At 45.2% G+C, this 27,473-nt stretch overlaps 5 protein-coding genes across 6 annotated transcripts; 4 read left to right on the forward strand and 1 right to left on the reverse strand.

Moving 5' to 3' along the window:
- Positions 1-121: 121 nt before the first annotated feature.
- LOC136194172 (death-associated protein kinase 1-like) lies at positions 122-4,692 on the reverse strand. The gene is made up of 19 exons (XM_065983228.1): positions 4,568-4,692; positions 4,388-4,519; positions 4,242-4,340; positions 4,087-4,191; positions 3,932-4,036; positions 3,787-3,882; positions 3,635-3,739; positions 3,458-3,577; positions 3,305-3,403; positions 3,146-3,250; positions 3,031-3,096; positions 2,365-2,985; positions 2,116-2,310; positions 1,213-2,070; positions 1,072-1,146; positions 980-1,025; positions 635-925; positions 362-579; positions 122-307 (listed from the first exon to the last, which is right to left on the reverse strand). Exons 1-18 carry the CDS (start codon positions 4,667-4,669, stop codon positions 530-532), a joined length of 3,270 nt encoding a protein of 1,089 aa, XP_065839300.1. The 5' UTR covers positions 4,670-4,692; the 3' UTR covers positions 122-307; positions 362-529.
- A 33-nt stretch (positions 4,693-4,725) lies between these two features.
- LOC136194307 (ankyrin repeat domain-containing protein 29-like) lies at positions 4,726-6,320 on the forward strand. Its single transcript, XM_065983385.1, has 10 exons — positions 4,726-4,753; positions 4,799-4,896; positions 5,009-5,113; positions 5,173-5,271; positions 5,336-5,434; positions 5,484-5,582; positions 5,638-5,736; positions 5,788-5,886; positions 5,936-6,034; positions 6,168-6,320. The coding sequence occupies exons 1-10, from the start codon at positions 4,726-4,728 to the stop codon at positions 6,318-6,320; spliced, it is 978 nt and encodes a 325-aa protein (XP_065839457.1).
- Positions 6,321-6,324: 4 nt separating this feature from the next.
- LOC136194308 (ankyrin repeat-containing protein DDB_G0279043-like) lies at positions 6,325-7,149 on the forward strand. Its single transcript, XM_065983386.1, has 5 exons — positions 6,325-6,419; positions 6,473-6,571; positions 6,624-6,722; positions 6,781-6,864; positions 6,915-7,149. Exons 1-5 carry the CDS (start codon positions 6,369-6,371, stop codon positions 7,017-7,019), a joined length of 438 nt encoding a protein of 145 aa, XP_065839458.1. The 5' UTR covers positions 6,325-6,368; the 3' UTR covers positions 7,020-7,149.
- A 3,229-nt stretch (positions 7,150-10,378) lies between these two features.
- On the forward strand, positions 10,379-12,259 carry LOC136194306 (probable serine/threonine-protein kinase DDB_G0281745). Its single transcript, XM_065983384.1, has 7 exons — positions 10,379-10,500; positions 10,565-10,634; positions 10,681-10,734; positions 10,789-10,842; positions 10,906-10,992; positions 11,040-11,213; positions 11,266-12,259. The coding sequence occupies exons 1-7, from the start codon at positions 10,387-10,389 to the stop codon at positions 12,102-12,104; spliced, it is 1,392 nt and encodes a 463-aa protein (XP_065839456.1). The 5' UTR covers positions 10,379-10,386; the 3' UTR covers positions 12,105-12,259.
- Positions 12,260-12,334: 75 nt separating this feature from the next.
- On the forward strand, positions 12,335-27,473 carry LOC136194305 (sacsin-like). 2 transcript variants are annotated; one of them, XM_065983383.1, is made up of 6 exons: positions 12,335-12,444; positions 12,499-12,570; positions 13,112-13,434; positions 13,910-14,016; positions 14,069-14,333; positions 14,385-27,473. In XM_065983383.1, exons 4-6 carry the CDS (start codon positions 13,912-13,914, stop codon positions 27,272-27,274), a joined length of 13,260 nt encoding a protein of 4,419 aa, XP_065839455.1. In that variant the 5' UTR covers positions 12,335-12,444; positions 12,499-12,570; positions 13,112-13,434; positions 13,910-13,911; the 3' UTR covers positions 27,275-27,473. The 2 variants fall into 2 exon arrangements, with proteins under 2 accessions (XP_065839455.1, XP_065839454.1); XM_065983382.1 differs by lacking the exons at positions 12,335-12,444; positions 12,499-12,570 and adding an exon at positions 13,602-13,687 and having other exon boundaries at positions 13,413-13,434.

Consider the following 27,473-nt stretch of genomic DNA (forward strand, 5'->3'; position numbering starts at 1 on the left):
AAGAAAGCTATCTTCTCAACAATGGAGAAGATAGGCTTAACATTTTAGCGATTTTATAACAGAAGTGGCTAATTTGACCACGCCTACATTAAAATTTTTCGCGCGCCAAACTTCCCCGTTGCCGAAATCCTGGTTACACCGCTGTTTCGGCGGTATTATCAGTGCACGTTAGCCACAACATAATTTCGGGAAACACTCGGGAAACGGCAGCACGAAAACAGTTGCGCATAAGTTACATTTCTGCACGTCGACAGTGAGACCGTGAGAATCAGTCGAAAACCGTGAGAGTTGAGATGTCTGATGGCATCTAGACAACGCAAATAGGTTGCTCATCGGTTACGGCTTTACACTGTATACTCACTAGCGTACGTAGACATTTCGCGTCTCCAAAACCAAGTGACTGATCTGAACGACAACGTACGTCAAACGAACAACAGAATGGTACGGTAGAAAAAGTTTCCTCTCATTTGATCACGTGGTATTTACATGATTAGTGACAAAAATGTATACCTCACTAAAAGTATAAAAATTAGGAAGGGGAAAATAACTCACATGAACTTCTACCGGACAGAAACGCGGCTTTGACACATAAATAAAATAAAAATCTAGCCATAATATCAAAAAGTCTACTTACTTGAGTAGAGTTTTGAACGCTCTTCGTACTTTGCCTTGATATGACATCGGTTCACACCAACCTCCTCAAAATGTCCAAGAAGTTGGCCTACTGTGGGTGATTCTGCTATGCTCCACGATTCAAGAACCTTCAGCATTCGTACGCCGTCACCGCCATACGATTTACCAATTTCTTCCAGAGCTTCCAAGCTAATTAGAAAAATACCTATGTCTTTCCATTTTGATCCTCTCACGGCGGCGCACGCTCTCATCAAATTAACGGATAATGGCTCTCCGTCCGACGGAAAAGCACCTGAAAACGATCGAATTCTAGAAAATAGACATTAGAGCCTTAACTGTTGAATACCTAGGGAAGACGACGCCGCAACGGTCTCACCACGTGGATCGGTATTCTAATATGATCAAACAAAAAAGTACTGAAAATACTGATAATCTTACCCTTTGAGGAACGTCCTGGAATGCTTCATCAGCCCCACGACGTGACGAGATTTTCTCTCTGTGAGAGTCTCCAACCTAAAGAACAAATTTATGCGATGAATAACAAATATATAAGATATTTATACTGTATAACCAAACTACCTCCTTTTCGGTGAGTATAAACAAATCTCGAACGGAAGAATACCGACCTTTCTCCGGTCGAATCGAAAACAATACGTGATCGAAAGCCTTCTTCTTTACCTTCATCTCTACTTCAGCCATAGAGTAGATTGCGGGATCTTCGTCGAGCTGCTTCAATTGCTGGCTGTCCAAGTAGAACCAGTTCAGAATAACTCCTGGACTTCTCTCGTCGCACACTCGAGCAATCATGTCTTTAACTTCAGTCAGGAACTCTTTCGCGACTTCGCCAGATGCTCTTTCACTAGACCAACGAAGGACGATATCGATGCAACAGTGTCCCTTCTTTATTCCAAGTTCGATGCGACTTTCCACCACTTTGTCGTCGACGATTCTCACTAATTTGGCGCCGTCTTTCCACGCTTCGCGACTCGTCGGCTTGGCCATGCGAGAGCAGCGAGATTGAAAAGCGACGAACGACGACGGCGAGATGATATCCACTGAGAGAGAGCACTCGTATCGCAGACCACGATACACGTCAAACTTTGTATCTTCAACCCAAGCGTCGTGATGAATTGAATGCTGAAGAAGCGCTGGAATCTGAAACCTCCCAGGTGAGTTTTTCACCCGAATACATAAATCAAGACAAAGAAGAACGCTGACTGCTCCGTAGATGGACACCCTATGTGAAGACGGCGTCCCTCTCTTCTTGCCGTCGTCCTCAAATGCTCTCAAAGCCGATTCGATGTCAGTTAATGACACTTCGCCGGATTTTTGAGAAGGCATGCCGAAGGGGAAGTAAGGCGGAGCGAGGAATGGACCGATGACGTTATGGCACAACCAGAGCGGTCGAGGACAAATTTGACGACCCAGATTAACAATCTATGCGACAATAATAATATGAATAATACGAGTTTAGTTACTTACTATTCCAGACGAGTCGAGATACTCAACGGAGACTTTTCTTTCGTCTTTCTTTAAAGTGATGCCAACGTCTTGGACAACCCACTTCTCAAATTCTTTTGACGTCAAAAAATTGCGTAACGGAGACTTTCTTTTCTCGTCAGGAAGGCAGAGGTTCTGTTCAATGGCATGGCAAAGCTTGGGTACGTCATCAGCGTCCTGCATGTGAAAACAATTTTTAAATTAAAAATTGAGGCGAGTACGCAACTCTACCCCGAGTACATCTTCACGAATGTTTCTTAGCTTTTCTCGCACGTCATTCATGTGAACTGAGTTTCTTTTACTGCAATCCATTTCGAACACGTGCAAGACTTCAAACGTCTCTTTGAAGTCTTCCTGGAGAGTTTGGGCAACCCGTTTCAGCTGAAAACTTACTTCAATTCCCGCCTGCTCTTCAACATCAATCAAATTGAAAATGATCAAAAGGCGAAGACGGGGCTTTAAGTAAAGCGTGCGAAGCGCAGCCTTCACAAACGCGCACCAATAGCGCCCGAACTCAAGTAGAACGATTTCTGACGTCATCTGTTGCCCGCTTCGAAAACGAAGAACAAGAGCAAAGATCGTATTTGATTGTCGAAAGAAGAGACCGTGTGCGCTGTGGAAGGTTGGTTGGGCACCAAAGTCCCAAGTTGATCCCTTGCCCACGCCCTCAATTTCACAATTATGAATTTCAACGCCGGGTGTGCGATCATCGACCTTGGGTGGTGGTCGATCGAGTTGAAGAAGAGAATTGACGAACGTCGTCTTTCCCGCCATTTCGTTGCCAACTATGCACAATTTAATAGAATCCGGACGAACCTTTTCTCTTTGAAGAACAGAAAATCGAGCGCCGTCCTAATACAATTATTACATCATGGAGATAAAGCAAAAATAACTTACGTAACGCTGTCGAAGGAGAACTCTGATTTCACCATCACGAGCAACCTCATAAGGCGTGTTTCCGTCCTAAAGTTCACGTTCAATTTTTTTTAAATTTAAAAGGAAATCACGCAACCTGATCTTGACATGTGACGTCAGCGCCCTTCTCAATCAATAGATCAATAATGAACTTGTCCATGGCAGAGTTCTTCGCAGCCAGATGCAAGGCAGTTAGTTTCTTCTAAATAAAAAGATATAAATAGAGGACGAGTAAGGAATGAGTATTCTGACTCACCTTATTTCTGGCAGAAACATCAGCTCCTAATTCAATTAGTTGCTGAACGACAAAAGAAGGATGACGATCACACGCGTGCAATAAGGGTGTCATTCCGTGCTAAAAATAGATTAAATGTCAAACGAATATGCGAAAAAATCGCAAGAATGCGACCATATCTGCAGAATTGATATCAATGCCTATCTCACTGACAATATATTGAAGAACATCTTTTACTTCGTCATCTTCACACTTTGAGGGATCGGTGGCATAAAACAAAGCCGTCTGCCCTTCCTGAATAAGAAAGACGGCGATTTGTTGATTGACTTTGCAGCGATAAAAAAATCTCACGTGATCTTTTGCACGACACTTAGCTCCTTTTTCATCCAAGAAGCGAACTTTCAATGAACGGTCAGCGAAACTTTGACACGCCCACATAAAAGGCGTTACGTCCGACTGAAGATGAAGTAAGAATGAACGTATCGCGAGTGAAATCTTCGAACCTCGTCGGTGCCATTAATTACAGCACTGTGTTCCACGAGCCATTTCACGGCAAGAATGCTTCCATCCGAGCAGGCATGACGCAGGGAAGTGAAGCCCTATTACAAATATCGCACATGTACCACAAAAAAACACATCACATATTACCACTTCATCAATAGCATTGACGCTCAATCCCTTTTCATTCACAAGATAATGAAAAATCTCGTCGGCTTTTTCAGATGACGGAAATTTATTGGAAGCTGCATGATACTAACAATAAAAAGGTATTGTTATCAGAGTGCTCATATCAATTCTGTTACAATATCATTTGGTGACAAAATATAGCCATGTTCTTCCAGATAGACCATTTTCTTCATTGTGTCAACGGAACTTGCAGAGGCATGAGAAAATGGCGTACGTCCATCCTAAATAAGAGTGATGAGTGACGCCATCTGAAGTCAATTCCAAGCCATACGCCGTCTTTTGCTTCGACATTTGCTCCGTTACTGACAAGCAATTCAACGCCAAAAATATTTCCCCACCGACACGCACAGTGAAGTGGGCGGAGTTGCAACTGCATCCACGCATCAATTAATTTACCAATCCAAAACGTATTGATACCTTTCTTGATGGCTGTTCAATATGTTGATTTGATTGCTCAAGCACATAGCTGAGCCACTCATCCGCCTCGTCAGCCGTCTCAAACTCTTTTCCTGCCACATAGTGAAGCAATGACCAGTCGTCAGGGTGGTACTAACGAAAACAGTGGTGTGAAGGGATGAAAACCCGACTTCTTCCTACCTGTTCAGATCGAAATCCCTTCATCGCAGAAAGAAAACCATCCTCCTTTGTCGCCTCAAGTATCGTTCTCAATTGTTCGATCGCAGAACGAGAGAGTTCCATCTGTATGTCGCTGCCAAAAACAGTTTTAGAGTACCCGTATGTCTTTCCAACAGCGAATGTGCGACTTAGCTGGAACTATAGACAGTATTTTATTACCTCCTGTTTGCTCTATCTCAGAACTGTTCTTAGTGTTATCTTTTCTGGCTGCAATCGAGAGCGGGAACATGAGAAAAGTTCGTAACTTTGTATCGAATGAGCCGATTACGTGGAAAACGGTGGTAAGCGAGGTACGTACACCTTTAGAAAAACAGCGGCGGCCGATAGAGTGTGCGGCCGGAGGCGATCGAGTCCGGCCAGCACTAATTAACCCTCTCTTGACTATGATTCTCTTTGTTCTAGGATGGTCTCTTTGCAATTGCTCTCGCCATTTGGTGCAAGCATTGCGAGATGGTAAAGTACTTTCTTTCAGCGGGATGGGGCATCGAAAAACCAGTTGACACTAAGGTATATATGCCACGTAGTCTACATGCACTCTTTTATAAATGATAATGCTTTGGTGATAGTACGGAGGAACGGCTTTTCTTTATGCTGCTCTCGTCGGGCCAGTCCATGCATTAAATTTGCTTATTGGGAAAGGTTGCAACGTTCAAGCAACCGACGACGTTAGTTTTTTTGCATGTTCCCTCCTTTTGCGCTGAGACTCACCTTGCTGCTAATTGTTGGCAGTTTGGAAATGGAGCTCTGGCTTGTGCGTGTTTTGGGGGTAATCTTGCAATCGTTAAAATATTGATTGAAATGGGGTTCTCGGTCAATGAAACTCACGAGGTGGACTATTCGTCTTCGCTAATAACAATGACATAATTTTGTCCAGCAGGATGACTACACGTCTTTGCATTGCGCAGCCGATCGGGGACACGTGAAAATTGCCGCCTATCTAATAGAGAATGGAGCAAATATCGAGGCTGAAACCATAGTGCGTAAAATAATTAATCGAGTTTCGTGAAACGTCTAATTAAACCATGTGTTAGCATGGATATACACCTTTTCTTGTGGCTTGCCAGTGCCAACGTGTTGACGTGGTTGAGCTACTGTTGTCCAAAGGGTGCAATGTCTATGCAAAGAGGGAAGTAAGTTCTTTTATTTTCGCAATTTTTTCATCTATTTGAACGAGAATTTAGCGAGGAGACGGAGCCTTGGCAATGGCATGTTGGAAAGGAAACGTCAATCTTGCTCTCGATCTTATCCAGGCTGGATTAGACGTCAATGAAGCTGAAGTGGTAGGCGATCTCTACATCTCAGGTTTCAAGTTTTTCATTTATCACTTAGTTTGGCTTCACTTCCTTGCACTGGGCAGCTAAGAACGGGCGTCATTCGCTGGCAGATTTACTCATTATTGTTGGCGCTAATCTTGAAGTCAAAGACAAGGTACTGTATTCTCAGTGATGTAGTTCATCAGATTATTTTTTTCTATATAGTATTACTTAGTATACTGTTTTAGTTATTAATAGGTTTTAATAGTTATGCAATGTTTGATGATGTTTGGTACTTCACATTATAGACTGGAAGCACACCGATTTTACTCTCTGCCGCAAGTGGCAATATTGATTTGCTAGATATGTTAGTGCTAAAAGGATGTGACGTTCAAGCAAAAAATAAGGAAAGTATTCTTTTTACCATACGAATTAGGCGTTCTAATCGTAATATTATTTAGTGGGGTTACGGTATCTTAGCTCATGCTATTCTTAACGGACGAGTGAAAATGGCAAAGAAACTTCTCGGGATGGGATTTTCGCTCTCTGAAAGAGACTATGTATGCTCTGCGTGTAAATCTTTTTCCTGCAGAAGATCAATCTGCTATATTAGTTTGGCCGTACGTCACTTCATATTGCAGTGACGTTTGGTAGAAGAAGGGTCGCTCAATTTTTAATTGAAAGTGGCGCCGATGTTGAGTCTCAGGATAAGGTTTGTTTTACGTCAAAACCCTTAGTGTGTTTTTACGGTCTGTACTTCATAGTGGGGAAGAACGCCCTTTCTTCAAGCTATTTGCAGTGGGCAGAAGGAATTTGCTAATTTTCTTCTTGCAAACGGCTGCAATCTTCACGCCGTTGATCATGCAAGACAAAGAGACTCTCCTTTATTTATCAATACACTGCACTATTATATATCAATAGGAAGGTCAAGGTGCTTTAGCATTGGCATGCATTGAAAATCATTGTGACGCGGCAGAGTGGCTGCTTTCCGAGTTCGGTGACAAGGTTTTATATGTTATTCAAGTTTTTGTTTGAAATAGTGGTCATCTGATTAGGATTTAAGTTGTTTTCTTCAATTAGCAGCCAGAATTGACGCCCACGAGCTAATCAACGTTCTTTTATCCAAAGGCGCCGATCCAGAAGCTCAGGATGAAGTATGACGTCTGCACTTGATCACCGTCTATATTAGTACTACTAGCTGATTTACCCGTTCATCGAACGGGTTGTTTAGGCGTTTGTATTCAGACATGAGCGCATATGAAATTATGCTTATTCGGCCGTTTCTTGCAATATTCTAACGGCATTTTACAGCGTGTTGTCAACCCGCAGTGCCGCTCGCTGATAGGCCGGTTTTTCTGCGACCGTTACGACTCTATTCTGCTATATATCTCTAACGCTATATCTCTAATGCACGAATCGGGTCTCTTAAGCGCCGCTGCAATTCGACCTACGTGGGCTAGCTACGGCTTTTTTACCCGCGTTAGCTTATTGGAATACAGCTGCAGTTTCTTGTCGAAGCTCATTTACAGCCGCAAAAGCTATTCAAGGAGAAATCTCAGGCTGTATACTCTGGTCATTTCCTACGCTGTAAACCAACTTGGTTTGTTTGGAGGCGCCCGATTAACATATCGTAACTATTTTGTCATCTATTTGGACATTCGGTAATCGGTCGGGTCCATGTACAGCAGCCGATCCTTGGTAATTTGCAGCTGCGCTGAATCCGGTCGTAAGTCATTCGTAACTGCTGTACATGATAGTCCTTGCCCACTAAAAAAGCTTCAGTAGCGGGCCTCGGCATATAAGTAAACCGCTCCTCTACCCAATCGCGCGGTCCCATCGCAGCAGAAGCAGACGGTCACGATCTATTCACAGCTGCTCCAACCGGGCTAATCGCTGCATGCAGCAGCAGAAGAAACAGCAGCAGCAGTAGTCGCGTCGGTCAATTCACTGCTCAGATCAATCTGCGCAGTAGTCGCGCGTTTAGCTGTTGCATATGGTCCAGCCTACTGAAGATGCGAAATAACCTCTCTCGTTTCCAGCGCTACTAATAGACTGGAGCCGCTTTGCAGCTGTGAATAGACCGGTCCTTGTCCAAGAGCCGCAACCGGGCAAATTAACCTAATTCTATTTCGCAGCAAAGATGAGTTTAACGATTTTGTCTTTTCAAAATCGGCACATCGTTTATCTTCCCATCATTTAAAGCTGCCACGCAAGTGAACTGCAATATGCTGTAAACTCAGGGGGAAAACACGAATCAGGGATACATACCCGGAAGCAGGGCATGGTACACTGCGAATTGCACTATGCAGCATTAAACTCAGGCGAAAAACATGCATCAGGAATACATACCCTGCAAGCAGGGAATGGTAGACTGTGAATTGCACTATGTACAGTATGCAGTAAACTGAGGGGGAAAACGTGCATCAGGGATAGATACCCTGCAAGCAGGGCATGGTACACTGCGAATTGCACTATGCGGTATTAAACTCAGGCGAAAAACATGCATCAGGGATACATACCCTGCAAGCAGGGAATGGTACACTGTGAATTGCACGATGTACAGTATGCAGTAAACTCAGGGGGAAAACGTGCATCAGGGATACATACCCTGCAAGCAGGAAGTGGTACACTGCGAATTGCACCATGCGGTAAACTCAAAGAGGAAAACATGCATCACGGATACATACCCTGCAAGCAGGGAATGGTACACTGTGAATTGCACTACGCACAGTATGCAGTAAACTCAGGGGTAAAACGTGCATCAGGGACACATACCCTGCAAGCAGGGCATGGTACCCTGCGAATTGCACCATGCGGTAAACTGAGGGGGAAAACGTGCATCAGGGATACATACCCTGCAAGCAGGGCATAGTACACTGCGAATTGCACTATGCGGTATTAAACTCAGGCGAAAAACATGCATCAGGGATACATACCCTGCAAGCAGGGAATGGTACACTGTGAATTGCACTATGTACAGTATGCAGTAAACTCAGGGGGAAAACGTGCATCAGGGATACATACCGTGCAAGCAGGAAGTGGTACAGTGTCAATTGCACCATGCGGTAAACTCAGGAGGAAAACACGCATCAGGGATACATACCCTGCAAGCAGGGAATGGTACACTGTGAATTGCACTACGCACAGTATGCAGTAAACTCAGGGGTAAAACGTGCATCAGGGACACATACCCTGCAAGCAGGGCATGGTACCCTGCGAATTGCACCATGCGGTAAACTCAGGGGGAAAACGTGCATCAGGGATACATACCCTGCAAGCAGGGCATAGTACACTGCGAATTGCACTATGCGGTATTAAACTCAGGCGAAAAACATGCATCAGGGATACATACCCTGCAAGCAGGGAATGGTACACTGTGAATTGCACTATGTACAGTATGCAGTAAACTCAGGGGGAAAACGTGCATCAGGGATACATACCCTGCAAGCAGGAAGTGGTACAGTGTCAATTGCACAAAAACATGCATCAGTGATACGTACTCTGCAAGCAGGGAATGGTACACTGCGAATTCCACTATGCGGTAAACTTAACTCAGGGGGGAAACATGCATCAGGGATACACGTATTGCAAGGGCAGGGCACTCTACCAGGAGTCGCTGGAACCTCGCAGCGAGGTCGCTTTCGCGCGGAAGAAGCCATGGAAAAACGGAAAGACAAAGGAAGATGGCGGCGGAGAAAATATGCATAGCGCACTCTAAGGCGATTCGAATTGGGGCGAAACGCGACTTCACGGCGGCGATTGCTCGATTCGGACCGGTAGAGAACCCGCGCGAGACGTCGCGTTTGGAATTCCGGCGCGATCGGCGGCTCGGGAAAGCGGCGGCGGAGGAGGATCCGCGGCGGGGGTCCCGACGATCGCGCGTTCAATCGATCGCGCGGAAGGGCGTTCGAAGCGCAGCGGCGCGATCGAAGCGCGGTCACGGCGGCGTCGGGCGGCGAAATTTGAAGGCGAAAACGCGAGGTCCCGCATTGGAAACGCAGGCCCCGTACGAAGCTCCGTAAATTATGGGAAGATTTCTAGTGGGACTGTACTGCACTTCTGACTGCTGTTGAGTTTGGGAGTGACCACGTCATTGATTTGCTTTTAAAAAAGAATTGCGACATCCATGCGAGAACGAAGAAAGGCGAATGCGCTCTTGATTTGGCGATCATGGGAGGGCGACTAGATTTGCTTCGTCGATTTGTGAAGGCGGGCGTTAAAGCTACGTGTCTTTCACCTGCAAGTTTCCAATAAAACCCGCCTGTTAATATTAAATAGTGATTTAGAAAATACTGCAATTTTTACACGAAGCGGCGGAAAATGGAAGTAAAGAGGCGGATCAATTTTACAAAAAGGTTCATTAATTTGATAAGCAGTGTAGTCTATTGTTTATTGTCGACATTTTTGTTTTGAAGATTCTTACTCTTCAATTTTCAGAAAATCCATTGAAATGGGCGTCTCCTCAGGAAAGCTATCGTCAATCTGCTACTTTGTTATGAGAATTCGCTATTCTAGGAAAGAGAAAAGATGCAGCTGGAAATTGAGCGTCTCACTGCCAGACTGTCTCTTCAAGAAACTGGGGCTTCTTCTCCTTGTGCGCATGAAATGGTTGAAGAGGACTGCTGCAGTGCTGTTACCCCAGTACGTAAGCGCTTTTGCGTTTATTAAGCGCAACTTCCGCAGTTTAGCGATTACTTGTATTCAGGACAAGGAGCTGCATCAAAGTTTGAAAGAAACGGAAAAACAAAAGGATGCTTTTCATAAGCCACTCCATGGTTTTTGAGACATTCTCTAGTTGAGGTTTTCTGACCTGTTATTTAGTGAAACTATTGAGCGAGACTGAAAAGAAACTTGAAGCTAAAGATCGAAAACTTGGTTCTCTTTTTTGTAAATGCGTGAGAAATATTGAATTTTGATCGTACGTTTTAGCTGAAACGCTGCAGGTATATGAGAAAAAATTAGCTGTGGCTGAAAGGAATCATGGTAACTCTTCAAAATGTTTTTGTGCACTAATTTAGCTAATGTTTTCTTACACTGACTCTTAAGAAGCTCAATTAAGAGCCATCGCCGTAGAGAAAGACATTCAGCTCGAGAATTCCAAAAAAGAGATCAATGCAATTCGACTTGACCATGGTATGATTTTCTTATTATAGACATCATAGTATGATACGTATTCCTAGCGAACTTGGCGGAACGGTACGATGATACTGTAGCTTCACTGAGAGCTGTTATAGAAGAAAAAGCAGAGCAGGACAGGCAGCTGGAAAAAGCAAGAGAACAAGAAGATCTTCTACGAATTCCTGCTGAAGCAGTCAGAATAACGGAAACTAAGCTCGGAGGCGGATCTTACGGAGGTGAAAATAAGGTGTTTCGGAAAGAAGTTTTCTAAAGCTAAGACGCTTTTAGAAGTGAGAGTCGGATACTGGCGTGAATGTCCCGTCGCTGTCAAGATCTTCTTTGAATGCCTCGACACCGAATACTATCTTTGCCTGTTTCAACAAGAGATCGCCGTCTGCAGTCGAGTTCGTCATCCGAACGTCGTTTCTTTGTACGGAGTAACGACAGAGAACGGCGTTCCACTTCGAATCATCACCGAGCTTCTCGAAGGGTCACTTTCTGACGTCATCAGAGCCGCACATCGCTCTGACTGCCCCCTCCACCTACGAGAACAAATTGACCTGGGGTTAGGAATTGCAGCTGGACTCACCTATCTGCATCAATTAGGATCGGACGGCATTTTGCACGGCGACATTCGCTCTTCCAACGTCGTCGTCACCTCTTCCATGGAAGCAAAGCTATGCGATTTGGGCGCCGCTCACTTCGCCGAAGTGTCACTCTCCGCCGGACCGTTGAGTCCTCAATATTTGGCTCCTGAACGAAGTCCAGATAAGCGTCGCGGTGGCCGTGAGCGGAATACGAAGATGGCCGACGTGTGTAGCTTGGGAGTGACGCTAGTTGAGTTGATGACTGGAGAGCAACCGGTCCCCAGTCTTCGATTTGCGCAGTCTGCCAAAGTCGGTCATCCGGTGGTAAAGAAGATGTGCCGCCAGATGATTAGCGTCGATCCCAGAGCGAGACCAGTTGCTGACGAGTGCTTAGCTGTTTTTGCTCGCGTCCAGCGATCAGACGAATTATACGATGAGTGCTACCCAAAGAGGAATGTGAAGGGAAAGATACATGGAGGTCAGGTAAGCTTGGTCTTTCCGGATTTGTCTCAGCATCGCTCAGTGGAAAGTGTTGTCTAAACTAGTTATCTCCTTTACCACTTTGAATGCTGTTTTTTCATTTTATTTACGTCACTTTTATTGTTTATTGTTGTTCTTACTATATGTTCTCCTAAACTCCTATAGCTATTTCATATCTTAAGCGTCTACTTTCATTTTAATATTCGCACAATGTTTCTTTTTGTCACTCAAATTCCAACAAATTGTCACGTGGATAAAATCACGTGATGAGTTTTCGAAATTCCCGAATAAGAAATTGGTCAACCGAAGGAAAATAACGCTATTCTCGTCTCGTTGTCGACTTTTTCGCACGTCGACCGTCTCCTTGTCGACTCTTTTGCACGTCGACGCAATTGAAAGCGTATGTGACGACACGACGAGTCGTTCTTTTTCCTACAGCGAATTTTTGTGGCAGGCGACTGGTCGAGCGTTTCTTTACGTCGAAATCTTGACGAGAATAGCATAGAGAAGAACGTCACAGCTCAAAGTAAAACGCACGACTCGAGCAAGCGACGAACATTCACCGCGAAGTGTAACTCTAGCCAGATCCTCGCTTGGACAGTGAGGGCCTGGCTCGCAGACTATCTACGAGCAGTATAGCTCAGGTCCCGCCCGCGCTAGTTCCTAATTCACCTGCTGCGGAACGTTATCGCCGCGGCCGGCGGTCGATCCGGGCCTACGTCTGGGTCCTCTGGCTGGCCTCTATCCTGTCAAAATTCGTTTGCAAGCCGGCCGCGCAACCTCCGAAGTCTTTTCCCTGAGCGAGAACGAAAAGAATGGGTGCTATACTGCGCTATGTAACGTTCGTTGAGCTAGTCTACTAGTAGTAGATCTACGGCCAGAGGACAAAATCATTTCTGCTGATTCTATCATCGGTGTCAACAGACAGATAGATAGGATGCAACGCCCAAAGGGGAACAAACGTGTAAAATTAATTTTTTCTGTACCTTTGCTGTAATTACAAAAGGCTTGATTTTCTAAATTGTGAACGTCTTAGCTTTGTAACGGTGTTGCATTTTCTTTTCTAGATACGTTGACGATAGAATTTCAGGGTCATCTCTTTTACATTCCTGGTCAACGTAGGAAAAGAACGCGAGCTCCTCGATCAATCCGCCGGCAGTCCCTATACGTCGGTGAGAATCACGACGCCAACGATTGACCGATGGTATACGACCTTTAAAACCCTCTCGACGATACGCTCTCGACAATACGTTTGTCCAAACCATTCCGTCGAAATTATGTCTATTCCATCGCCGAGTTAATGGTGTGGATTCCAAGGCAATAGGTAGTCGACTGTTGTCTGCTGGAAGAAAAGTGCAGCGGCGATTTGGACATCACCGACGCTAAACTGGTGAGACAGCTGCTGATGCAGGCACGCCACACCGTCTATCCCGGCCTCCGCGGAATTAGAGCGCTCTAGCGGAATTTTGATTAGCATTTTTTCCTGTTTGTCGCGTGATCAAAGGTCACCATATATGCGCATGCTTTATGCAATTGCTCTCAATTTGCAACTTGCAGCCGTTCTCGTTCTTCATCCCCGCGTCGGTGTTCGAGTTGTGAGCTTCTGAGCTAGCTCTAGGCAATGAGCCATTCTTCTGGTGCAGGTTAGCTTTTTGCTTTAGTTAATGCAGTCTGCTCTTCGCCAACCCGAGCGTCCGGCGCTTCTCTCTAACCGCTGTATTTCTTCTACGAACTGTAGCTAGATTTCCTTTGCAAATGAAAGTAGCTACGCGTCAATTACATGCACTATTGTCTCCTTTTTCCGCAACGCGGCTCCACGTGCTTTTAGCTGCATAAATTAGCTAATTTGATTATGTAATTCGCAGGCATGGCTCAACGCTTTGGGAAAAAGTTTGGCCAGCGGACGCCGCCTCTGAGCAAATTATTGAAGGACATTCTCGAGAGATACCCAGAGGGAGGTCAAATTCTCAAGGTCCTCAACGAGCACCGATGAAATAAATTATTCGTCACGTGTCTGGTTATAGGAACTCGTTCAAAATGCCGACGATGCAGGCGCAACCGAAGTTCAGTTTCTTTTGGACGCAAGACCGAATGCATATGGAAGAGATACGCTCATCAATGAGGAGATGAAGCAGTTTCAAGGGCCGGCCCTCTATGCCCAAAATAACGCCGTCTTTCAAGAGAAGGATTGGGAAGGAATTCAAAAGCCATATCAAAGCGTTAAAGAGGAAGATCCGATGAAAGTGGGCCGCTTTGGAATCGGTTTCAATTCCGTGTATCATTTGACCGGTAAAACTTGCACATAATCTCTAAGCTTTTAATCTATTGGCTGCCTTTTAGATTTACCAAGTGTTGTCAGTGGAAACACTGTGGGGTTTTTTGACCCTCACGAGAAATACGTTGCTGAGGGTGAATCTGGTCGCTCTTATCTCCTCAGTGACGCCAGTACTTTTCCTGATCAGTTCTCTCCATACAACGTTCTTGGCTGCAGAGTTTCTGACGGCGACTTTATGGGGACGCTCTTTCGTTTTCCGCTGAGAACGAATGGCTCAACGTCAGAACTAAGCAAGAGCACTCCCTCACCAGCGAGTATTCACAGTCTATTTGAGTCCTTCGAAACTGACGCTCATCTCGTTCCTCTCTTTTTGAAATCCGTGTCTTCCATCAAAATTCTTGAATGGAATCTAGGCAAGGCAGCCCCGGAGGAATTATTCAGCGTCGCCCTTGGTAGCGATACCAAAGAATGCGTTGAAGATGCACGAAAGCGACTAGAAGCTGGTATCAGGGATAACCGTGCATTAGTTCAAGAAGCCTTCACCGCTAGTGTCGTGTGCTGCAATCGCGGTGATCAACCCGTAACACAACGCTGGCTCGTGGTACATTACATCTCCAAGCAGCACGCTAAAGTTGCCCAAATGGCTACTGAGTTGAAGCAGTTGCCTTGGGTGGGACTTGCTCTTCCCTTGGAGCCCTTCACAAAGCAGGCTGTTGGCTTAGGCCGAATATTCTGCTTTTTACCGCTTCCTCCTAGTGATGACGACGACAGCAATACCGGTTTGCCCATACACGTCCACGGATCGTTCAGCGTTGCGGACAATCGTCGAAGTCTGAAGTGGCCCGGAGCTGACAGGCAGGCAGATGAAAAGGCTTTGTGGAATCATTTGTTGCTGGAGCATCTAATTGTTCCTGCGTACAGTTGGCTGATCAGAAGAGCTATTTCGCTTTCTCTTGATCACGCGAGCGTCTACAGAGCGTGGCCCCGTCCGCGTGACGTTAAGAATCATTGGAAGACAAAAGTGCTTCCTGGATTGTTGTCTGACTTGAAGAACTATGCGATTCTCTGGACAAAAGCACACGGAGGAAAATGGATTGAAATTTCCGATTCCGTTCTGAACGACTCTTCTACATTGGGCGAGCACAGGAGAGTGGCGTTTGAAGAAATGATTGTAATTGGAAAAAACGTTGCCTTAGCTCCAGAAAACGTCTTGGAATGTTTGGAATACGTCAGCACTAACTATAGAGCTTTTGACTGCGCGTTCATTCGCTCTGCACTTAAGGAAAATTGTCACTATCAAATGCTATCTCGCCGAGAAAAGCTGAGCCTACTTCATTGCGTTCTGGAAGATAATTCCTATTCAGAATTAGACGGGATTTGTCTTCTACCAGTGAGCAACTTTACGTTTGTCGCCTTTCAGCTTCGTCGGAGGTACGTTCCAGGTGAAGAAGTGTACATTGCAGACGACGAATTTCCTTTTTCTTTGTTTCCTGGGATAGAAAATAAATTTCTTGACGCGTCCGTTGAAAAGCCGCTGTTCAAGAAACTGACGTCGCGTCCAAGCTGCACTTCCTTGCGACTGAAGCACTTAGAAGTTCACAGCGTCTCCAAGCTTCTGAAAAGTGTCTTCGATGAGACTTGGACGGCCATAAGACGTGACGTGCGCACTGTCCATTGGAATCCCGCGCAGCGTGGTCACCCAACCAGGGAATGGATGCAACAGCTCTGGCAGTGGCTGGCATGGCATGGCAGTGTCCTAAGTGACTTGACCGGATACACCATTGTGCCACATAGCCGTTGCACGAGGTTGGCTCAGCTTATTCGTCAGGAAAATGTTATCTTTGCTCAGCACGACTCTTTTTCAGTTCAGCTGCCGCCGTCGGTATCGGCAGCTCTTGATAACACTGGATGCGTGGTTCTTCAAGACTGTCCCGAGTACGTTTCCTCCAACGGCGAATTGACAAAGTATATTTGGTCTCCACTGAACGTTTTGGCATGTCTTGCCAAAGTCTCAGTGCCTGTGGTTCAGCAGTCATCTTTAAGCTGGTCTCCTCAACAGTGTGAAGAAATGCTTTCCTTTCTTTACAAAATCGTTGGGACTAATCCGCCTAGAGATGACGATCAACGTATTCCTCTCTTATATCTTCCTTTGTTTCGTCGTTACCAGACAAACGCTTATGTATGTCTGGTAAATTGCAACAATATTGCTCCTCGTTCGCTGATGAAAGGTCTTCCTATTCGCAGGGATCTACTGACATTTCCAAATCACGAAGAATCTGCAATTTTGAAGCACATGTCTCATTTCGTACACTATCTTTCCTTTTCAAACATTTTCCTCAAGTTCGTCTTTCCTGATTTTCCTAAGTATTCAAGAGACGACCGGACGACGATAGTGAAATATCTACTTGACAATACGCACCAAATTGATCATACTGTTCGCCAAACTATGGCTACGTTGGAGTTCGTTCCTGTATCCGACGGCTCTCTTAGAAAGCCGTCAGAACTGTTTCTACCTTCCGGAATACTCCTCAGGCTGTTTTCTGGACAACCTGTTTTTCCAATAGGGCTCTTTGATCCCTGTTTGGAATACGGTCGAAAGCTTTTCACCACCTTAGCCTCTCGCCAGCTGGAGTCTATTACTGCGTCAGAACTTTTTGAAATTGCCAAATGTGCGTCGAGAGGTGATTTCGATAAAGGTGAAGCACTCTTCTGCCTGTTTTCTGACAATCTGTGGGCAAGGCAAAAACTGACGAACGCGGCTTGGAAACAGTCTTTCATGACAACATATGTAGATCGATTTCGAGACGTAGAGTGGTGCCCTGTTGAGAGCGAACCGGTAGAAATTTGCAGTGTTCTTCCATGGAAGGCTTCCTCTGAGAAAACGGCTTATACTGAGGATATCGTCTGCACTCTATCGGACATGGATGTTTCTTTATCCGATTTATCTTGTCTCGTTGGTAGCAGTGCCTTTATAGTCAAAGGTGGAGTGGTGCGCGATAAGAGCTTGATGCAGTTTCTCGGACTTCAACTGCCCACAATCAGCGACGTCATTAGTCAATGGGAAGAAGCAATTAAGCGTTACAGCACGCATCCGTCACCTGATAAATTTGATGGGATAATGAAGTCTTTCTTTAAAACACTTTCGCAGTTAACCGACTCTTGTTGGACGTCTTCGTCATTGAGAAGTGAAATTTCTCGACGATTCGAAAATTCGTCGTTCGTCTGGCTGAATGAAACTCACGGGTTCGTTCGTGCGGACCGTATCGCTCAATCATGTCGTTTTCGCTCTTCGTTGGAACCTTGGCTCTTCAAGATCGACCAGTATCCTCACTTGAAGAAGCCAAACCTCTTGAAAACTTTAGGCATTCAAGAAGAATTTACTCAAGCGGACGTTCTTCGGGTTCTTGACGAAATGAAAACTGCTCATGAGAACGGGGAATCAAAAGCAAATTTCTACCGAGATTTAGATCTGGCTATTCAGATCCTGAATTGGGTGACAGAAGAGGTCGAAGTTCTTCCAGAGCATCTAAAACAAAAAGTTCTAGTGCCTGCTGACGACCAAAGAGTTCTTGATCTTCAATCCTGCGACAACGTTATGTACTGTGATGCCGAATGGCTCCGCTCCAGTGACAAGAGTTCACTAACCGACGAATTCAAAGTGATTCACCGAAAAATTACACACGACACGGCCTACAAATTGGGCATTCATTCGTTGAGCAAACGTCTGGCTCCGTCAGAATCTCTTGACTTTGGCTTTGAGCAGCTCGGTCCCAACGAACCTCTCACTCTTCGCATCAATAACATTCTGTCTGAATACAAAGATGACGCCGGCATCTTTAAGGAGCTGGTTCAAAATGCCGATGATGCTGGTGCTACCGAAGTGTCGATTCTCGTCGACTGGCGACAAGGGGGTTCGTCTTCTGTTCTCTCGCCCGACATGAAGCACTGCCAGGGGCCTGCTTTGTGGGCTTATAATAATGCCACTTTCCGCGACGAAGACTTTGTGAACATTGCAAAATTGGCAGGGAAGACGAAGATGAAGGATTTGAACAAAATCGGGCGATTTGGACTGGGGTTCACTTCGGTGTATCATCTGACTGACGTTCCCAGCTTTGTAAGCCGAAACTTTGTCGTCATTTTTGATCCTCATCGGTGCCATCTTGGAAATCACATCACGGATCCGTCAAAACCAGGCGTAAAAATTGATTTCTGCGCAACGCCGATAGCAGAAAGATTTCCTGATCAATTTCAGCCGTACGAAGGTGTCTTTGGTTGCAACGTGAAAGATCAGAAAGCCTTTCCCGGAACGTTGTTTCGTTTGCCATTGCGGACTCGCTACCAAGCTTTTAAGAGCGAAATAAAGAACGAGGCCTACGACGAACATCACGTTCAAAACGCGCTCGACGCTCTCAAGCAAGTCGGCGAGAAAATCATGCTTTTTCTGAATAACGTTCGCTCAGTCAATGTTTACGAGCTGAAGAAAGGATCGACGTCCCCGATGAGCGATCGGGTATTTTTATTTGGAATGACGGCAAGCGACGAAACGCCTGAACTGCTGACTTCAAGCATGCGGCAGTCTCAAATGTTTCACTTGGCTTCTGAGGTTGTTCGCAGTGGTACGTCTGTTTTTCAGGCAAACGGTTCCACTGTACGCTCTGTGGAATTTCGCGACGCTCGTTGTGTTAGAACCGACCGATGGCTAATATGCTCTTCGATCGGCCGAAATCAAAGTCGCGTTCTGGCACGGTCACCAGAAGGAAGGAAAAGCGGTTTGATGCCCTTTGCCGGAGTCGCCGCTAAGCTTTCCTCCGGCAAGCCTGCTGAACCAGTCGCTGTCAATGGCGAAGTGTTTTGCTTTCTTCCTCTTTCGATTGCAACCGGCTTGCCTTTTCACGTTAACGGATTTTTTGCTGTTCATTCGAACAGGCGGAGCTTGTGGTGGCACAATACGGAATCTGTGGCTGAGGACAGGAGAGACATCGACGCTAGGTGGAACGAAGCGCTCATTACGGATGCTTTGTCAGAAGCGACACTTGCTATGCTTATGGCAGTGACGTCAGTTTCGCAGAATCCGCCGCTTGGTGACTATTACCGTCTTTGGCCGGACGTCTCTTCCGCGCAGCTTATGTGGAGCCATCTAGCTGAAAGTTTCTACTCCGCTGTAATCAATGAAAAGCCGGCTCTGTTCAAAACGACTAGTGAATGGATTGCACTACCTAAAGCACTGATTCTTCCTTCCGATGTGAAAAGCATTCCTCATGCTGAATCTTTGACGGAACGTTCTTGTCCTAACTACGTCCCCATTCCTGACAGTGCTGGTCATGTGCTTTTAGGCTTGACTTCTGTTGACGAAGCGTTTCTTCGCGAAAGACTGATGACCGTCGAATCGTTTGCTGAGAAAGTACTTCCAAATGCACTGACGCTACTTGAGGCGACAAAGAGAGATGAGCTGATTTGCGCCGTTTTGAAATTGATCATTTCTCCGTCTCAGCATCTCTGTGGAATTCTCAAAGAAATGTCTTTCGTTCCTTGCTCACCCGACGGAACGAACTTCTCGCGACCTTGTTTTCTAATTCAGCCTGACTATGCTACAATGAATTTATTTAGCGAAGAAGATGGGCGATTTCCTTTTCAGAGTTATCGAACCCCTGACATACTTCAGGCTCTGACAGTCTTGGGGATGAAAACTTACGATCTTTTAGACTGGGATGACGTTACCGAGCGACTTCTACAAGTTTGTTGCATTTCAGAAGACAGCCAGATTAAAACTCGTTTTGACGCAGTTACGAAACTGATGGAAAACTTGGACAGTTCTGGCAAACCGTGCAGTCACACTAAAAAAGCGGAAATCCAATCTATTGAATGTTTGCCCGTAATGACGTGCCCGGAAGATTATCCTCTGTCGTCTGACTGGTTCTCCGATGTTCATCATATCAATCGATTTGTTGCTTCTTCTGCCCAAGTGTTCTATAAAGAATTTTCTCGGGAAGTTGGCACACAAGGAATTGTTTTGAAGTTGCTGCGGTCAGACTTAAGACTTTACTGCTCGTCTGTTTTCGAAGTTGAGCCTCCACCGCTCGCGTTAGTACTTGCACAATTAGACACGGCTCTAAATCGCATTACTGCTGAGGAAACGGTTTCCGAAAGTCTACAAGATTTGATATATGCAGTGTATGTAGAGCTGAATAATCGCTTTATTGTCGGAGACCTAACGGAAGAAATCGTCTCTCATTCTTCTTTCTTGTCCGGTCGCACAGAGTGGATCTTAGTTGGAAACAGTCTCGTCGAGCCATCTCAGCTGGCCTTCGAGTTTAGCTCTGACAAATCAGCGCCAAAGTACTTGCACCCTGTCCCTTATCAACTACAGGGTGTGCGTGAGCTTCTTGAAGCAGCCGGTGTTCGCCAGCGCTTTGAGAAAGAGGATTACGTAAGGGCCCTGAAGCGAATGGCTGAAGACAAAGTTCAGGAAAAACTTACAGATGAAGAAGTCGCTATAGCGACCTCCTTCATTCAAAAGTTGTCGTATAAGGAGGATAAAGAATGGAGGGAAAGCCAACGAGACGAGCAAGAAGTTCTTCTTATTTCGGAGAATTTGCTTCTACTTCCAGCTTCTCAATTGACTTACGTCGACGCTTCATGGGCTCGTCCTTCGGGGGCGGCATTGGAAGACAGAATTTTTGTTAGCAGCCATCTTACGAGCGGTGACGTTCTTCTTGAGTTTGGAGTCATTCCTGCGAGATCGAGAATGGTTGATAGTCTCTCGCAGGAGTTTCCAGGAGATCCTTTTGGACAATACGAGCCATTGACTACTCGAATAAAGAACATAATTACCGCTTATCCTTGGGGAGTGCAAATTCTCCAAGAACTACTTCAGAACGCAGACGACGCTCAAGCCTCTACTCTCCATATCATCTTTGACAAGCGAGTCCACGGGAAAGAGTTTCTAATGAGCGATAAATGGAAAGATCTGCAGGGGCCGGCTCTCTTGGTCTACAACGATCGTCCCTTTACTGAAAATGACATCAGAGGCATCCAAAATCTTGGACAAGGAAGCAAACGCGACGACTCATCAAAAACCGGACAATACGGCATCGGATTTAATTCTGTCTATCATATTACAGACTGCCCTTCATTTATCTCTAACGACGACCTGTTTTGCGTCTTGGATCCTCACCGCCGGTTTGTACCTGGAGCAACAGTTGATAAACCCGGCCGCCTTTTTAAGCCACCACTAAAGAAAGTTTGGGAGAACTTTAAAGACATGAAGCCTTGCTACTACTCGGTCCTTGACCGCGACGTCTCTCTCAAAGGAGGAACTTTGTTTCGATTTCCTTTGAGAACAGAGAAATCTGAAATCTCCAACGAAGTTACGGCTGAGGCTATTGAAGAACTTCTGGACGATTTCGCTGCCAACTCCGGCGACCTTCTACTCTTTCTGAACTTTGTTACATCTCTAAAATTATCCATTATCGACGAAAACGGCGCTAAACAAGATACGTTCTCTGTTCGAGCTGACGTAGATGCGTCCGCCAAAGCTAAGAGAAAGGAGTTCTCTCAGAAGATTGTTCAACTCAAAGACGTCGAAACAAATCGCATTCCTTCGTATCATGCCACTTACAAGGTGTCGGTCTCATCGAAATCTGACGTTTCGGGAAACGATAAGAAAAGAACTTGGCTTGTTCATCAATTCATGGGAAAAGCGGATACCGAAGAGAACTTCAGTGACGTCAGGAGGCTCTCTCTTTTTCCACGCGGAGGCATTGCAGCAATTATAGATGAGAAAATAAAAGATGGCAGAGCGTATTGTTATCTTCCTCTTCCTGAAAACATACCTTTGCCTGTGTACGTCAACGGTCATTTTGCCTTGGACTCAGCTCGTCGCAATCTCTTTCAAGACACCGCTGCCTCTAGTCAAGAACAAATTTGGAATGACAAGCTCATTGACTTGACTATTGCTCCGGCGTACGCAAGATTTATTGAGGAGGCGAGAGAGTACGTGATGCGTGGCGATAAAAATCCTTCTCGTGAGACTTTAGTCAAGCGACTTTCTTGGTTTCATTCGCTCTTCCCCAGCTGGAGGGAGGAGGAGACGTACTGGGGTCGCCTATCTCGTGGGGTCTATTCCAAACTGGTTTACAGAAACTCACCGGTTCTAGCTCTCGTGAACCGTCCTTTGTCTTTTCCTCGCCATTTAACACGTCAGGAGAAACCTTCAACAATGCTTTTCACAAAAATGAAAGAGCGCCTTTCTTTTAAGCCTTCTTTAGTCTGGCTTTCAGCAGGTTTCGTGGCTTCAGAAGACGGCGTTCAGGCTCCTATGAGTTGGAATCCAAGTATCCTTGACGGCTTTGACACCAGAGATAAATGCAGTGAATATAGTTTTGTTCTCAAGTCGCTGCTCCTCTTTCTTGGATTACCTATTGTAGCAACATCGTGGACTATATGCGAAGCACTAAATAAAGTGCCAAACTGCGGCCTTCAAGCAACAAGTCAAGTGTCCGTTTACAATTTTCTAATTGAGTTTACTGAGCAGAAGTCCTGCAAGCTTGTGCTTGGGCAAGTTGAGGAAACCGTTTTTGAAATACCCGAAAATGTTGATTTTCTACTGCAGTTTCTGTTTAAGACGTACGGAAGCACTGAAGAACCACTCTCGATGGAAACGCTGAATAATCTTCCTTTATTATTAACAGCTGACGGAGCTCTCAAACAATTTTCCGAGGAGGACTATGTTTATTCCTCGAGGTTTTCTCAGCTTCTACCACAAAATCAAAATTTATTTCTTCATTCTGCTCTAAGACGATCTTCGTTCAGATTCTACAAATTTCAGTCACCTGCAGTTAAAGAACTTTCGCCTTGTGAACTCCTGCAATGTGTTCAACGTTTAAAAATTTTTGAGTTAGAGACCTTGGGAAAGTACAACGAGAAAACAGACCTTCTCCGCCCGGATGATTCCTGGCTCAAATGGTTTTGGGAATACATCTACGTTGTAGCGCAAAGCTCCTCAGAATTTGAAAAAGCAATTGGCTTGTTTCAGGAGCTGCCCGTTATTCCCGTCACAACCGGAACCCGTTCCTTCCGAGCTCCTGCAAAACTGGGACATACAATTTGTCATACATCTGGTGGTGATCCTCCAGTAGAACTTGTGCTTAGAGCGATTGGAGTCCCTTTTCTTCAGTTTGATATCCTGTTTGGCAAAGAATTTGCATCCTACGCTCAGAGAACAGCGATCACCTCTTTTCTCGTAGAGTCAAAGCTTGCAACTACCTCAAAGCCGGAGAGGCTGATTACTGCCCTAGTATATTTGTTTGAAGAGTCGGTAGATTTGCGTAACAAGGAGAGCTTAGATTCTGGGGCGGCGCAGGAGATTCTCAGATACTTTAACAATCTTATCAGTGTATCTGGTAAAGCAAGTTGCTGTCTGGAGCGCATCAAATCATTGCCACTTTTTGAAAATGTGGCAGGAAAATTTATAAGGATTAGCCTGACAACTGCTCTTACTCTTCCAGACAGATTACCCGAATTTGGCTCGGAGAAGTGGATGAAAGCGGCGTCGGATACTACTGCGAACGGAATAGTATTTTTAAAGAGAAAACCAGATTTGAATTCTCTTTACAACTTCTTTAAACTTGATGACAAATCTATCGACGATATCTACGTCGAGCATATTTTGGAACATTTTTTTGCTCTAACCCAGGAGGATCGTATGAGTCATCTGGAATACTTGGCTAATCGTTTTTTAGCTGAAGCACGTTCTCCAAGCTCCTACAACGGCACCAACAGTGTTATTGAAAAACTCAAAACGACTCCATGCTTGCAGCGACAAAGCAAACTGTGTTGCGTGTCGACCTTCTTTGATCGATCGGTCCTCCTGTTTAAGCGTATGCTTAGGGACGAACAGTTTCCACCGCAGACTAACTCCTTCGACTGGATACTTTTCCTTCGCTTGCTTGGACTACAAACGGTTGCTAGTGAAGAAAAGCTGATCGATTTTGCCACGAAGCTTGAAAATGAGGGAAAGCGGTCTATGGACACCGAAGATGCAGTTAGATGGGCTGAAAAGTCAAGGCTTCTTTTTTGTCATCTTTTTTCCTATTACCAAAACCGTGCGAAAGAAACCTGGTGCAAACTTGGCTCTATTTGTTGTCTGCCAGCAAAGGAAGTCAGGAAAGAATTGACGATTTTTTCCCAGCAGTGTCATTCGAAGACAAGCTGTCGAGCGACAAGCTTTAAAAATTGTGTTATTTTCACTGCATCCAATGAAAGGTTATGTTGGACTTCTCGCAGTTTTTCTCCTATTTGGGACGAACTGCTTTCTTTGGATCCTATTCACCTAGAGTGGCTTGGACTAGCAGAGACGCCTAGTTTCAGCGATGTCTTGTCGAATATCAGTACGTACGTTGGTGCAGCTATGGCTGGTGTTTTAAAACCGGAGGAGGAGCCCGACTCCCAAAACGTTGCAGAAATGACCCGTATAACTCTGTCGGTTTTGGACTATCTGCATAAATTCTCTGGTGCGATTGACAACTTACCTAAATTGACATCGGCAACAGACTTGAGAAATCCGGAACTTTTTATAGCCAAATGCTCTGATGTTGAATCTGAAGAAGCTGTCAAGTGCTTACATTCACTACCGTTTGTTTTCATTCCTCATCATGTCGAATTTGCGTCTCCAATCCAAATTGCTTTGAAACTAGAGAAAGATATTTCTCCTCATCTGTTTACCTTGCCTGCTGATTATGCGTCGTACAGCAATGTTCTTCGATTTCTTGGCACTGACACGGAAGCGAGACCGTTTCACTACGCCCGTACTCTTGAAAGCATATTTTGTCATAGCAAAGAAAGCGGCCTTACTCCCAACGATACCGAAAACGCCCTTCTTGCTACGGCAAAGTTGTTTCTTTGTCTTAAAGAAGATCGAGAAGTGTCTGTAGATTCTTTGCGGCCTCTCTATCTTCTTACCCGTGAAGATGAGCTAAAATTGTCGAGCGAACTGGTTTTCCTAGACAATGTCAGACACGAGAATGTTATCGGCAGCTTGCCTTATCATTTCCTAGTCGACCTACAGAAGTGCAAATTGTCTTCCCTTCACGAAGAGACCGTTGATTTACTTCCTAAGGAAATTCGTCCTAGAATGCTTTCCAGTCTTGTCGGCGAACGCATCAAAGAAGAAAGCATAGTTAAATCGTCTAACGAGCAACGCATTGAAGAGGCTGGCGGTTTGGAAGATTTTCTAAAGTCTGAAATGCTTGCCAAGGGCATTAAAAGCGTTTACGTTCACCAGTACAGGACTGAATCACTCCCTCCAACTCTACTGAAAGGCTTACAGACGTTAGCGGAAAAGTTTGAAGTTGAATGCCTGCATTCATTTTGCACTTCACTGGTTGTTTTCTCCAGTCAAGAAGAGATAGGCGAGCCGTCACAAAGAGACATTTTCCTGAAGTCTACTGTTAATGAAGAAGATCCAGGTCCCACTGTACTCTATATAACAGATTCTTTTCTAAACTCAGCGACCAAGCCCGGCAGCACTTTTTCGGAAAGAGTTGCTGATTGCGTTCTTCGTGTTCTGCAAACTTCGTTCAAACAAGACAGCGTAATCGTTGGTATGCTTTCATTAGAGGTGTACGAAGGAATTCCTGTCTATTTGAAAGATCGTAATATCGAATTTCTTGAATTATGCGAAGAAGAGAATTTTTCAGAGAGTCGTGGACTTGGCAGAGTCGTGTGCGGAAAACGGCTTTTTTCTAGCCACGAGCGGCAAATCAAATACGATTTCAACTTCAAGTTTGAAGTAGACGAATGGGTCGCTTACGAAAAAGACGAAGACTCGTACATTTACGCGAAAATATTTCACAAAGTGTACGAACGCAGTGTGAAGGCGAAAGCCGGATCAGTCAGACAAAGACCTAAGTATATGATTATTATTGGCCTAGGAGAACCAATCGAAGCCGACAGTATGAAACTTTTCAAATTTTTTAGAGATCGTCCTGCGCCAAATCTTCCAGAACTTACTGAAGAGCGGGAAACTGCTGAAGAGAGCACAGACGTTGCAGTTTTAACCGAAGAAGAAAGCGCCGATCATTTGAAGCGGGAAGCCTTGTCTTTGGAAGGTAAAAAAGACGAGGTGCGAACGTTGCTGTCCGAAATTTGGGCCCTCGAAAATAAAGACGACCAACGGAGGGCAATAAAACGGTTGTTCTTGCAGTGGCATCCCGACAAGAACGACGAACCCGACGCGAAAGATGTCTTCATATTTTTAAAGGCCGAGGTGGAGAAAGGTCCTCCGGCCAAAAGTCGAAGTGAAACGACTGGGGGTAACACTTCGTTTTCTTATACATCGTTCTACGACGAGTGGAATAGCTACGCGAAACGTTCCCGCCGTCGTCCACGTGAACAAGAAGCGTCGCCTCAGCCTCAATCTACTTCCGGCCAATTCCGATCTCAATCTCGCCGAAGGCGATCGGGTCCGGCCTTTTTTTCGCGTTCTTGTCCTCCCCCTACTCCGCATCTGAAGCCGGATCCAAGATGGGGAGCGATGTTCATTAGACAGGCTAAAGCTGACTCGCTTGCTGCTCAAGAGCACTATGAAAGGCAACGCAAGAAAGATGACACAGTTTCCAAGAACTTTGCTCTTGTCTGTTATCAATGCCGCGAATCCGTTGAGAAAGCACTGAAGGGCATTCTTCTTTGTAAGAAAGGAGTAGATTCTAAGAGAATGGAAGAAAGCAAACTGCAGGCTTTTCTCCACGCTTCGGATTACGTCGGCCGTCATTCCGAAGAACTTGTCGATTATGTGCTGCTAATAAACGACGAAGATGCCTCGAAGGCTCGAATGCCGTCGGCTGACTCTACTTCCGAGCCTGCTTCATTGTACGTTAAAGCACAGGCAGATATTGCCTTGGAAGGGGCAGAAGGCGTTCAGAAAATTGTTAGTGAAATGTTTTCTTCCATTTTGTGAGAGGAGAGGAAATGGCGTCAAGTAGTCTGTTTTTCTGTTTTTCTGTTTGTTTTCGTGTTTCTTGTCACCGCTGCTGCATGCATGCATGCTCTTTGTTTGCTTTTGCCGCTTTTCGCTTCTTCTTGTACGGTATATGCCACACTTTTTTTAGTAATTGCTCTTTGCTTGAAGTCCGTTGCGTGGATTATATAGAAAAGGT

Source organism: Oscarella lobularis, chromosome 12 (genome assembly GCF_947507565.1).
Source record: "Oscarella lobularis chromosome 12, ooOscLobu1.1, whole genome shotgun sequence".
In the NCBI taxonomy this organism is placed as follows: Eukaryota; Metazoa; Porifera; class Homoscleromorpha; order Homosclerophorida; family Oscarellidae; genus Oscarella; species Oscarella lobularis.